General features: G+C 40.1%; 2 protein-coding genes across 2 annotated transcripts; both read left to right on the top strand.

Moving 5' to 3' along the window:
• Positions 1–9,509: 9,509 nt before the first annotated feature.
• LOC132034655 (uncharacterized) lies at positions 9,510–11,241 on the top strand. The gene is made up of 3 exons (XM_059425038.1): positions 9,510–9,681; positions 9,793–10,052; positions 10,765–11,241. Exons 1-3 carry the CDS (start codon positions 9,510–9,512, stop codon positions 11,239–11,241), a joined length of 909 nt encoding a protein of 302 aa, XP_059281021.1.
• A 53-nt stretch (positions 11,242–11,294) lies between these two features.
• On the top strand, positions 11,295–11,693 carry LOC132034653 (uncharacterized). Its single transcript, XM_059425037.1, has one exon. It carries the CDS (start codon positions 11,295–11,297, stop codon positions 11,691–11,693), a length of 399 nt encoding a protein of 132 aa, XP_059281020.1.
• Positions 11,694–12,954: the final 1,261 nt, after the last annotated feature.

Genomic DNA, 12,954 nt, shown 5'->3' with positions numbered 1-12,954 from the left:
ATTTGAATAGAGTAGCACAAAAGAATAAAAGAATTCGAAGCTTCCAAAATGTCTTATAGCCTCTCGCAAACAAGTACGGAGCTCATCGTACCGATTCACGAGACACTACTAGATACGCTCTCATATTATAAACCGGGTAACCTAGGGCTTTGATACCAACTTGTCACGACCCAATTTCACCCGATTGCGCGAGCACCTACCTATCTCACCTTGGTAGGCGAACCCTTGATTCAACCTTCACAAACACAGTATATAAAGCAGAAGAAAATAAGCAACGAAGCCTGTCATTCGAATATATATAATAAATGCGAAAGTAGTCATAAACTACCACAGTATCTGGTCTGGTCATACAAGAGCACTAACTAAATACTACGAGTTCGAAGATGAAAAAGTCACAAAATACAACTGTCTCGAAATAGGGTAAGACACGTAAGTAAGGGAAAGAACATCCGGGCAGCGATCGTCATCATGCTCACCCTAGAATGACTCTACAGCAGCCTCGCCGATCAGCCACGAGGGGAAAGAGTGAACCTGTCTAATGCTCTGCATCCATAAAAGAATGCAGCAAGCGTAGGTCAGTACAAAAAAAGGTACTGGTAGGTATCTTAGGCCAACTAAGACTAGTTGGCATATATAAAGACAATAAGATAAAAGAAAACAAGTAAATGATAGAGTACAAGTCATGCTTTTCCACGTAATCGCCGTTCATATCCAACCTTATGTTATAGCAACTAATCTCAATTGTCCCAACTATTCATATATATCAAACAAGTCTACTAGTACAATCCAACCAACGTAATCTAACTCATAAACAGCCAAGGAGTATAACCAACACCATAACCAAGTCATAATCAACCAAGAAGTATAATCAAAGCAATGCCATATGAAGTATGAATGCAATGCGATGCAATGCCATGCCTGTACTCTTGTACTCCGACGGCGGAATACCTTTACGCCTCAGCAGCACAACCCATGGGGGACCCGCGAAGTCCAAGCACCGTCACTCCGAACACAGCTCAGAGGACCAAATATCCGAAAATCTCATAATATCTATGTTCCATATTAGTCACTTCGCACACAGCACATAGATTACTCAGTATCCAATATGTCTCGAAAAATTTTGGTCACTCCGCACACAGCCCATAGATGACTCAATATCTCATGCAATAATGTATGAAGTATGAATATGATGCAAGTACAATATCAATGAATCATATCAACCAACTGTTCCACGCAGGCGCACACAAGTAACATCATCATCATGGCAACAAGATAAACCACAATGGAGTCACAACTCTCGATTCTACGAATAATCAAGTCTCACAATATCATAATCATCAATGGTTCCTTCTCATTTCTATGATCAGTACCAATCACAAAGCCTAACAATTTAGTATAAGTATTTCCACCTCAGTCATTCCGTATCACACAGCTAACATAACCTGTCATCTCGTGTCACAAGCCTAGGATGACTCAATAATCTGTATGCCATGAATATGAGTATGAATATGGAACCATGCAAGTACAATCCGTGAACAATATCAAGTTCAAGCCGTGCCAAACATAGTGCACTAATATCACAAATGATACACAACCGTGCCATACAAAGCGCACCAATATCATCAACAATGATCCACAGAGTAATCATAACGAATCTCCAATTTCCATAACAATAAGGATCAAATATCCCAAGATTTCTATACCAATAACAAGGCGTACACTAAGTACTAGTATCAATATCAAGAAATTTCGTCCTTCCGTTTGACTCCCAATTCACAAACAATCCATCAATTTATACACAACATACCAAATAAGGTCCTATGGAGTCTACAGGCCACAAGCCCGATCAAATAAGTCACAAGCAATAGCAAACCCTAAGGCAACATCCAACCCAAACTTCATACCCCGAAGATTTACATGAATCTCCGACAATATTATCTAAATATATGCTTCGCTAGTCGAAGTCTCACCACAAAAGTAACCGTAACCTACCTGGCAGGCCGAGCAGAATCTCGAGTCAAATTTGTGCCCTTCCTTTATGTTAAGCCTCAAGATAATCAAAGTCTACCGTATTCGAATGTGGAATTAGAAACAAGAGGAAGGCATTTGATAACTTAACTCTTAATCCCCAAATTCCAACCCCATAATCTAGGGTTCATAAACTAATAAAGTAAAAATAATAATCTAAAGCACTCACCATGGAATTAGCGTTTTAGATGTTCAATTCCCATTAATAATCAACTAATTTAGTTAACAATTACCCAAAATTCAGATTATATAGAAAAACCCCCAAATTTGGGTATAAACCCTAGCCTTTAATTCAGAAATTAAGCCTTAGAAATGGAAGGAAACATGCTTATATAGTTTATAATCATCACTTTCATGCTTAATGAAGCTAACCCAACCAATAATATAAGATTTCAAAGCCAAGAACCCATTAGGAGAAAAACTCATAAAAGCCCCTCTTTTAATCTTAAGCTTTTTATGGAAAATATGAATCTAGCTCATTTGTTCCTAACATATTCAAGCATATTCAACATTAATCTTACTATTTAGGAAGATTCTAGGAACCCAAAATTATTTAGAGCTTAACTCAAGAACCCATTGAAGACCCATTAGATTCTATGAATTCTAGATTATGCTAGATGATTAAGAGAGGTTAATGGAATCACAATAAGGTAGGAATGTTACCTTAGGGAAGAAATCACTTTAAAACCCTCCAATTTGCCTCCAAAAAGCTCTCAAGTCAGGATAGAAATAATGACTAGGGTTTTGGGATTTTAAACTTATAAAATAAGGTCAGTCTTAGTCTACACCGCTACAGCGGTCATATGGCCGCCCAAACGGTACCGCCTCAGCGGCTGCGCAGACCGCTACGGAGGTCCAGGCCAAAATACATGCTACCGCTGCAGCAGCTATCCCACCGCTACAGCGGTGCCGCTGCAGCGGTGCTGGTGCCGTTCCAGTAGACACCAGAATTTTTCCCAACTTCCACAATTTCATCCCGAAATTCGACATTCACCCGAGACCCGAAACATACAAACCAAACATGCAAATATACATAAAAATACACTACGAACGCACTCATAGCCTCAAAATTCCCTTCAGAGGTCTCGTTGACCGAGTCAACCCCCGATACCTCAAAACTAACTTTCCAACTCAGGTCCCAAAATGCAAACGAGTGCGTTGGGAACTGATATGAATATGCACACAAGTTTTAAACGATCATCCGGATCTTTTGGAATTGATGGATTCCCGAAAAAGGTCCGTTTACTCAAAAGTCAATTTTGAGTCAACTCATTTTCGCTTAAAGCCCAATTTTTCTAGAAAACATTCTACGGCCCACAGCGATGCCTATGAAGTCATGCCAACTATCTCCTCAGGTCAAAATAGTCTAACGAGACTCAAGAATAGGTCAACGAAGACAAAAATAAAATAATCACAGTAATGACAAATGGGTCGTTACAATAAGGCCTTACACATAATAGTCAAATGCCGCGAAAAGATTATCCCTCAAGTGTTGATTGATGGAGGGGCTGGGTTGAATGTATGCCCCGTGATGACTTTGAAACATCTTGGATATGATGTTGGCAAAATCCGCTAGAGTCGAACAAATGTAAAAGCTTATGATAGCGCAACCAGCGACCCAATTGGAGAAATAGATCTACACATACAAATGGTTCCCGCAGAGTTTGTGGTGAAGTTCATCATCATGGATATAGATACGAGCTACAACTTATTATTAGGATGATCATGGTTGCATGCCGCTGGACTCATGACATCTCATCGCACCAGTCTCTCAAATTCATATGGGATGATCAAGTATAACGACCTATTTGGTCGTTATAGTTCTTTTGGTGTTTTCACCCGTTTCTGAGCATTGATTATCTCGTTTTTGACCCGAGGAGATAGCTGATATGCTCCCCAAGGTGTCTAGACCGTATTCGGGCAACTTTGGTAAAATATGGGCTTTAAGTGAAAAGGTTTGACCCGAAGTTGACTTTTAGAAAAACTAACCTTTTTCAGAGTTTTGTCAATTTTGAAAGGTCCGGATGGTTGTTTAGAACTTGTATGTATGTTTGATTCGGTTCCCAATGCATTCGGATGCATTTCGGGACTTTGGATGAGAAATAGGAATTAAGGCATCGGTGGTTCACTCGGTCAACGAGACCTCCGTTGGGAATTCCAAGACCACAAGCGCGTTCGTAGTGCATTTTTATACGGGATTAGGTATCTGGTTGGTGAGCAGATGACCTCGGGAGTTAGTCAAAAAATCAGATCAAAAAAAAAACTTAGGCCAAGTTAGGTGTGCGGTGCCGCCTTGCAAAGACACCGATCGCTAGCCGGCACCTGCCGGAGCGGCCCCGGGCGCCGGGCAGCTTTGCGATCCTAGCCATTTAGGCTTGATCGCTGATGCGGTCAAGTGGCCGTTGGGGCTGCATTTTGTCCGCTGTAGCGGGTGACGGGCGGTTAAATCCATTAAATGAGTCTTAGACCCTCATTATTTGATATCTCTATATTGGGACTTGGGAAAGCTGTTCTTGGAGACAAATTGAAGGAATTCTTGGAGGGTTTTGGAAGACTTTTCCCTAAGGTTATACTTGATAAATGGTCAAATCAATCGACAGACACCTGTGATCGTACACTTCTTTCACTTGAGTACATAAAGTGGCCTTTGTTCCATTTAGACACTTCAGGTAAGGTTCGATTGTGTCAATTAGACACTTTTTGCTGATCTGGCAACTTGGGTGAATTGCACACCAAATAGGCGCGTGAAGAGCTCCAAAAAAACAGATTTTTTTCTTTTTTTTTTCTTTTTATTTCTTCTTCTTCTTCATTCTTTTTCTCTACCATCACCAAGCTTACTCCTTTAATGGAGGTCAGATTTTTTTACTCAAATCTGTTACCATTGCTATTGCTGCCATTTCCACCACCCAACTGCTACACCTAATAATCAATCTACCAAAATTTCATTTCAACATTTGCTTCATTTGGATTCTTAAAAAAACCAAATGGATAATTGACCCCTTGTTCTTAATATTCACCAAAATAGGATTAAACTTTTCTAATTTCGGCAACTTTTGGAAAACGTATCAATGGAAAACACAATATCGATAATAATTCCCAAAAGAAAAGGGGTCGGATTAAATACGAAGAAAAAGATGGGTCATTGGAGCAATGAAAAAAAATGATGTTTGTGGTAAAATATTTATTTATAGTATATTAATGAAAAAGGAAATTTGTCTAAGTTTTTCAAGTTCTTCATAAACAAGGGAAAATATTTTCTGAATTTCATGATTCATCTCATTTGCAGGAATGCACCATTTTTGTTGCTAAGCTTTTGTCAGTATGTTTAAGATACTCTCAATGCAAGTAAGAGAGATTATTGAGGAAGGTGGGGAGGAGGGTGGGTACGGTGAGGAAGACGATCGAGATCTTGGGGGGGGGGGGGGGGGGGGGGAGGGGCGAAAACGACGATGGAAATGGAGGGCTACGGAGCAGAAGACGACTATGGAGCGTGGGGGTGGGCGGCGGCAAGGTGGGGCGGGGGGGGGGCTGGTATTTGGGTGGGATAAGGTATTTTTTTTTTTTGAAATATTATTTTTTTTTCTCAAAATTTATTTTAATATTATTATTCGATCAAACGCCACATGTCCTAACTTAATTTGTCATTTTGCCACGTCATCGGCGAGTGTGTTACACACATTTCATATATTTGGCTGATTGTGCAAAAAGTGTCTAAATGACACAGTCGAACCTTACCTGAAGTGTCTAAATGGAACAAGGACCACTTTAGGTGCTCAAGTGAAAGATGTGGACGATCACAGGTGTCTGCCGATGGGTTTGGCCTTGATAAATTGATAATGTTAATGCTAAAACTTGATGAATCTAAGCTTAGTAACCTCATATCTTTCACTTTTAACGTTGAATTTTGGATTTGGAGAATTAGGGTTTATACCCAATTTGGGGGTTTTTACTTGAAATCGGATTTAGGCCATTTCTTGAGTTAAATCAACATTCCCTAGTACTTAATTTGGTATTTTACCAGCGAATATCTCGTTTTGCCTTTGTGGGCCCGTTTTCTCAAATTCTAGGGTTAAAATAGACCTAATTGATATCATAGTAATATTAGTATCATTCTTCATGATTTCTAATTTAGAATTCGATTATGCTTAGACTACTTTGGTTCTGAGCTTCAGAGAAAGGGCAAGGCAATAGAGTGACTTGTTGGTGTAGCGGTTCGGCAGTCCAGGTAGGTTATGGTTTATTTTGATAAGACTTCGTATAATGAATCACATATTTAGATTATGAGGTTGGAGACAGCATGTGAACCTTCGGGTATGAAGTTGGGATGGATATTGCCTTAGATTGGGCCCTGATGTGTGTTGGGACTAGCCACCCTATTATGTGTGTTTGATTGATTAATTGTGTTGGCTTGATGCCATGTGTAGTTGATAGATATCGAGTCCTGCTTGTCGTCCTGATTTGTATAGAATGGACACACCGTTGTTAGTATTTGTGCTCGATATATGTTGGCGTACCCACTATTGGTACTTGAGTTATTGATATGTGTTGGCGTACCCATTGTTGGTACTTGACTTGATAAATTGTGGCATACCTCGTTGTGGTATTTGTGCTATTAAACCAGATTGTTGATGATTGACATATGTATTGCACGCATTCTCTCATATTCATACATGGCCGATAACCGGTGATGATCTGGTATCATTGATTGAGCAAAACTGATATTTGATAAATTCCTTTACTTGAGTGATTGTGAAAAGGCCAATGTCCGAATATCGATTCCGGAATCGTTGTTTACATGAAACTGATATTTGATAAACTCTTTTACTTGAGTGATTGTGAGAAGGCAGATGTTCGAGGTTCAATTCCGGAATCGTTGATTTGTGAAACTGATATTTGACAGAATCTTTTGAGTGACTATGAGAAGGCTGATGTCCAATGGTTATTCGGGCATCGTTGTTGCATGGCCGATTCCGATGTTATCCCGTAATCGTTGTTAGTGCATAGACTCTGCGGGTCCCCTAGGGTGGTGCTGGTGAGACTCCCTCTGTGAGCAATTAGCCACGGTCCTGTCTGTCTGTTGGGCAAAGATTCGGGATGGGTGGCACTTAGACTTCGCGAGTCACGCTGGGTTGTGCTACCGAGACATCGATATTTACATCCAAAGTACATGTGTACACCTCATTTGCATAGCACGGCATCGCATTCATACCATTATTGCACCACATTGCATTGTTACTTGATCGAGTATGGTGATTGTTGTGTTGTGATGTCTCCGTTGTGATAATTGGATTGTGTCGATTCTATTGTGGTGATCAGATTGGATCGGGTATACTCGAACTTATCATATTGGGATTTAGATGCTTACATAGGTGATGACGGATTTCGGTTGCGATTATATCGTCTCATGCTTGATTGTTTTATTTGCTTATCTGCTTTATTTTCTGAATTGTGTTAATTATGCTTAGTCGGTCGATGATGCCTACCAGTACTGGTTATTTGTACTAACCTGCACTAGCTGCATTCTTTTATGAATGCAGAGTATCAGGTCGGATCTACTTCTCTGACTTATGGTTGATCAACTCTTCAACTTCCACTTGAGTTTTCCAGGGTGAGCATGGCATCCGCTGACCTCGAAGACTCTTCTATTACTTATGTCTTGCTTTCCATTCAGAGACATGATTTGAGACTACTTATATATTATTATTCAGACTTTAGTATTCGGATTTAGATGCTCTTGTATGACCAGACCAGGTACTGGGGTGGATTTCATTTACTTCCACACTTGTTAACATTATATTATATTGTGAGACTTACATTATTTTACTTTCTTCTGCTATTTTCTATTATTATGAATGTTGAGCTAGGGGTTCGCCTACCGAGGTGGGAAAGGTAGGTGCTCGCATGACCTAGGTTAAAATGGGTCGTGACATCAAAAAGTCGTAATTTATGGTAAAGGAAGTATTCACAACTATCCAGACAATTCTGTACCGGTCATAGAGAAGTCACCAGTTGGTACTGATTTTCACACTATTGAATTAGCCATGATAGATCGCAAGGGAGATGATGAAGATATCCCTATGCCACCGGTCTACAAAATGGTTGCTACGACTATGATAAGAAGTGGGTTTGAGCCCGAGAAAGGTCTGGGAAGGAACTTACAAGGAATCAAAGAACCAGTGAGTATCAAAGATGGGAAATATCGATTTGGGGTTGGATACGAGCCATGTGAGGTAGAAGAAGAAGAAGCAGAACATGGACCAAGAGGTCCTGTTGAAATGAGAAAGCCATTTCCTCCTCTATACCAGTCCTTCACTGCATGCCCATTGAGTCACAGTGGCGAGGATCCAGAAGAGGGTTTAAGGACGTTGTTTTGGGAAGAGGAATGCGCAGCCATCATTGTTGAATGCTTTGAAGCACTGGAGATTCATCATGCTGAGCCAAGAGAAATGTCAAGTGGATGGACTTCTACCCCGTTGTTCACCTTGTAGTAGAAAGAATGCTCACTTTTAGAAAAAATGGTGAAAGTCGACTTTGAGGCCCGACTTACTACCCTTTCATGCTTTTACATTTCCTTATTACGTGTTGTTTAATAATGGAAATGACTCGATGTTTCATTCCGAGTCAGGACCACAGTCTGTATCGCTCTTTTAAATTTCAATGAAAATGCCTCAAAGTTTGCAATAAGACAAAATTGTTATATGTATGTATGTATGTATGTGTATGTATATATATATATATATATATATATATATATATATATATATATAAATAATTAAGATTGCTTTTACATGATTGATAACCGTGTTATTTTGTTTTACAGTAATAATACAGAGGCCACAAATAATGTCATGTCATTTTATGAAACAAGTAAAAATGACGACGAATAAAACAACGATCAAGAAGAAGAGATAACTGGACCGGAAGGGTTGATAGACGTCGAAGAGGAATATGAAAATAGACCAACACCAAACCTAGAGGAAACAGAGGCAGTTAATCTAGGGAATGAGGAATTGATTCCAGAAACCAGAATAAGTGTACATTTGACAGAAACTGAGAAAGAAGGGTATCGGAGCTTGTTGAAAGAGTATGAAGATGTTTTTGCCTGGTCATACGCCGATATGTCGGGCTTGAGTACGAACATTGTTGCCCATAGGTTGCTGATCCTAGAAGGATTTACCCCAGTAAAACAGAAAATTAGGTAGCATAAGCCTGATGTCAGCATCCGAATTAAAGAAGAAGTAGAAAAATAGAGTCAGTCGGGAGTTGTGGAAGTGACACCATACCCGATATGGTTAGCGAACATAGTCCCAGTACCAAAGAAAGATGGGAAAATAAGGATCTGTGTGGACTATTGTGATCTTAACCGTGCTAGCCCAAAGGATAATTTCCCACTCCCAAACATTCACATATTCATTAACAACTGCGCCAAGCATGAGCTGCAATCTTTTGTGGATTGTTACACGAGCTATCATTAGATACTGATGGATGAAGCAGGATTCATCACACTATGGGGGATATATCATTACCGTATGCCTTTTGGGCTCAGGAATGCTGGCACTACTTACATGAGGGTGATGACTGCTATCTTTCATGAAATATTGCATAGAGACATTGAGGTATATGTGGACGACGTCATCACCAAGCCCCGAATAGGTGATGATCATCTTGAGCACTTAAGAAAATTCTTCGACAGACTCCGCAAGTACGATTTGAAGTTGAATCCTACAAAATGCGCATTTTGAGTGCCTGCCGAAAAGTTGCTAGGATTCATAGGCAGTCGTCGTGGTATTGAGTTGGATCCCACAAAGATCAAAGCAATTCAAGAGTTCCCACCGCCAACAACAAAGAAAGAGGTTATGAGTTTCCTGGGAAGGTTAAACTACATTGGAAGCTTCATTGCCCAGTGCACAATAATTGCAAAACCGATTCTTAAACTCCTCAAGAAAGATGCTCCAACCAGATGGACAGAAGATTGTCAGAAAGCCTTCGACACAATCAAGAGATACTTGTCAAATCCACCCGTGGTCTAGCCAAGGCCGGGAAGCCCTTTACTGCTATACATGTCAGTATCAGAGAATGCTTTTGGATGCATGTTGGCATAAAATGACGAAACAGGCAAGAAAGAGAGAGCCATCTCTTAAATCAGTAAGAAGTTCACACCCTGTGAATCCAGATATTCTTTGGTGGAAAAAATGTGTTGCGCTCTAACCTGGGTGTCTCAGAAATTAAGACATTAAATAGTTGCATACATGGCTCATTTGATCTCAAGAATGGACCCCCCTAAGGTACATCTTTCGCCAATCTATTCTGATAGGAAAGCTGGCCAAATGGAAAATGCTATTGAGTGAGTTCGACATCTAATACGTCGCACAGAAAGCAGTTAAGGGCCAAGGATTAGCAGATTTACTGGGCGAAGTCCAGTGGATGACAAACCCGTACCTTTGTGGACTTACTTCCTAGATGAAGAAGTGATGACAATTGAGGGCGAAGAAAATGAATATCATTTAGGCTGGAAAGTATACTTTGAAGGAGCAATCAATTTTAAAGGATCAGGAATTGAAGCCATTTTGGTTTCGAACTCTGGTCAATACTATCCGATGCGTACGCTTAAGTCGAACTTCGATGCACCAACAACATGGCTGAATACGAAGCATGTATCATGGGTTTTCATCTAGCCCTTGACATGGATGTGTGAAACCTTCATGTAATTGTGACTCGGATTTGTTTATTCATCAGGTTCGAGGAGAATGGGCTACCAAAAATGAGAAGATCATACCGTATGTTAGACTTGTGAAAAGACTAGCAGATCGGTTCCAAGAAGTCAAGTTCAAACACATACCAAGATCCCAAAATGATTTTGCTGACGCATTGGCGATAATAGCATCCATGATTCAGCATCCTGACAGTAAATACATCGATCTTATCAGAGTCAAAATCAGAGATCAACCAACTCATTGTGCTTTTGTAGAAGCAGAGATCGATGGGAAACCCTGGTATGCCGACATAAAAATGTATTTGGTAAAAGGAGAATATCCTGAAGGAATTACCATCAATCAAAAGAATACTATCAGGAAGTTGGCGAATGGTTTCTTCCTTAATAAGAATATTCTGTATAAAAGGACCCCAGATTTGGGTTTGCTCAGATGTGTGGACTCTATCGAAGCCACAAGATTGATTGAAGAATTGCATGCTGAAACCTGCGGGCTCATATGAATGGGTTCGTGCTAGCGAAGAAAATCTGAAGAACAGGTTATTACTGGATGACCATGGAGAACGATTGTAGCAAATTCATCCAGAAATGCCACAAATGTCAAATTCATAGAGACTTGATAAAGGTCCCTCTGATAGTACTGAATGATATGACGTCGCCTTGGCCATTCGTCGCTTGGGGCACAGATGTCATAGGACCAATTGAGCCAGTTGCATCAAACAAACACCGCTTCATTTTGGTCGCCATAGACTACTTCACCAAGTGGGTGGAAGCAGCATCTTATGCATCATTAACAAAGAAAGTAGTCGCCGATTTTGTGCATAATAACACCATATGTCAATTTGGCATCCCAGAATCAATCATAACAGACAATGGGGCAAATCTAAACAGCCGCCTGATGAAAGAGATATATGCTCAATTCCAAATCACTCATCGAAATTCAACTGCATACTGACCGCAAATGAATGAAGCTACAGAAGCCGCCAACAAAAATATCAAGAAGATCCTAAGAAAGAAGATTGATAACTACAAAGACTGGCATGAGCAATTGCCCTATGCATTACTGGGATATTGCACTACTGCCAAGACTTCAACTGGGGCCACTCCGTACTGGTTGTTGTATGGCACTGAAGCAGTAATACCAGCCGAAGTAGAAATCCTTCACTTTGAATCATACAACAAGCTGATTTGGGCGATGCAGAATGGATCCGCAAGAGGTATGAACAACTAGCTCTGATAGATGAAAAGCGAATGATTGTGGTTTGCCATGGTCAATTGTACTAACAAAGAATGGCACGAGCTTTTAACAAGCATGTAAGAACCAGGGTTTTTCAAATTGGGCAATTGGTACTCAAACGAATATTCCCAAATCAAGAAGAATACAAAGGAAAATTTGCACCAAACTGGCGAGGGCCCTATATGGTGCGAAAGGTACTATCAGGAGGAGCAGTGGTACTTGCTGAAATGGATGGTCAGGAGTGGCCAAGAGCAATAAATTCAGATGCCATCAAGAGATACTACGTGTGAAGAAGAAGAAGACTATGAAGATTCAGAGTTTTTTTTTAGTTTATGTTGCTTTAATTGCATTTCCTTTGCTTGTAATTTTGCATTTTTCTTAGAAAAAACCAAATCCAAATGTATGTACGAACTACGCGAGGACCTGATTCCCTATACCTATAAGGGGATACGTAGGCGCTTTTTCACGCTCGGTCACTTTAAACCAAGAAATCCAAAATTATGTATTCTGAACTATGTTATGACCTGATTCCCATTTGGGATACGTAGGCGCTCTTTGATTCGGTCACACCAAAAAAATCCCAATATGTTTACCTCGAATTACGTTTCGACCTGATTCCCAAAACGGGATATGTAGGCGCTCTCCCAAGCTCGGTCATTCCAAACAAAATTCCCAGCGAACCCTAGGAAACCTCAGAATTGATCTAGCAAGAGAGAGATGAAAGTAACGCCACATAGAAACTAGGGCAGAATTTTTGAGGGGACCTTAAAAATTCTACAAGTATATCAGTTCAAAGGGATGAACTGATTAAAACTTCTACACTGGGGCAGAATTTTGAGAAAGGTCTCAAAAATTCTTTCAACACCATAAAATCCAGAATCAACAAGTGCACACTTACATCAAGCGAGAATTTTGAGAGGGCCTCAAAAATTCCTTCGACATAGCAAAATTCGAGTTGGTACAAAGACATATACAAACT

The sequence above is a fragment of the Lycium ferocissimum genome, chromosome 10 (genome assembly GCF_029784015.1).
Source record: "Lycium ferocissimum isolate CSIRO_LF1 chromosome 10, AGI_CSIRO_Lferr_CH_V1, whole genome shotgun sequence".
Classification (NCBI taxonomy): domain Eukaryota; kingdom Viridiplantae; phylum Streptophyta; class Magnoliopsida; order Solanales; family Solanaceae; genus Lycium; species Lycium ferocissimum.
This window is presented reverse-complemented; position numbering and strand designations above follow the sequence as displayed.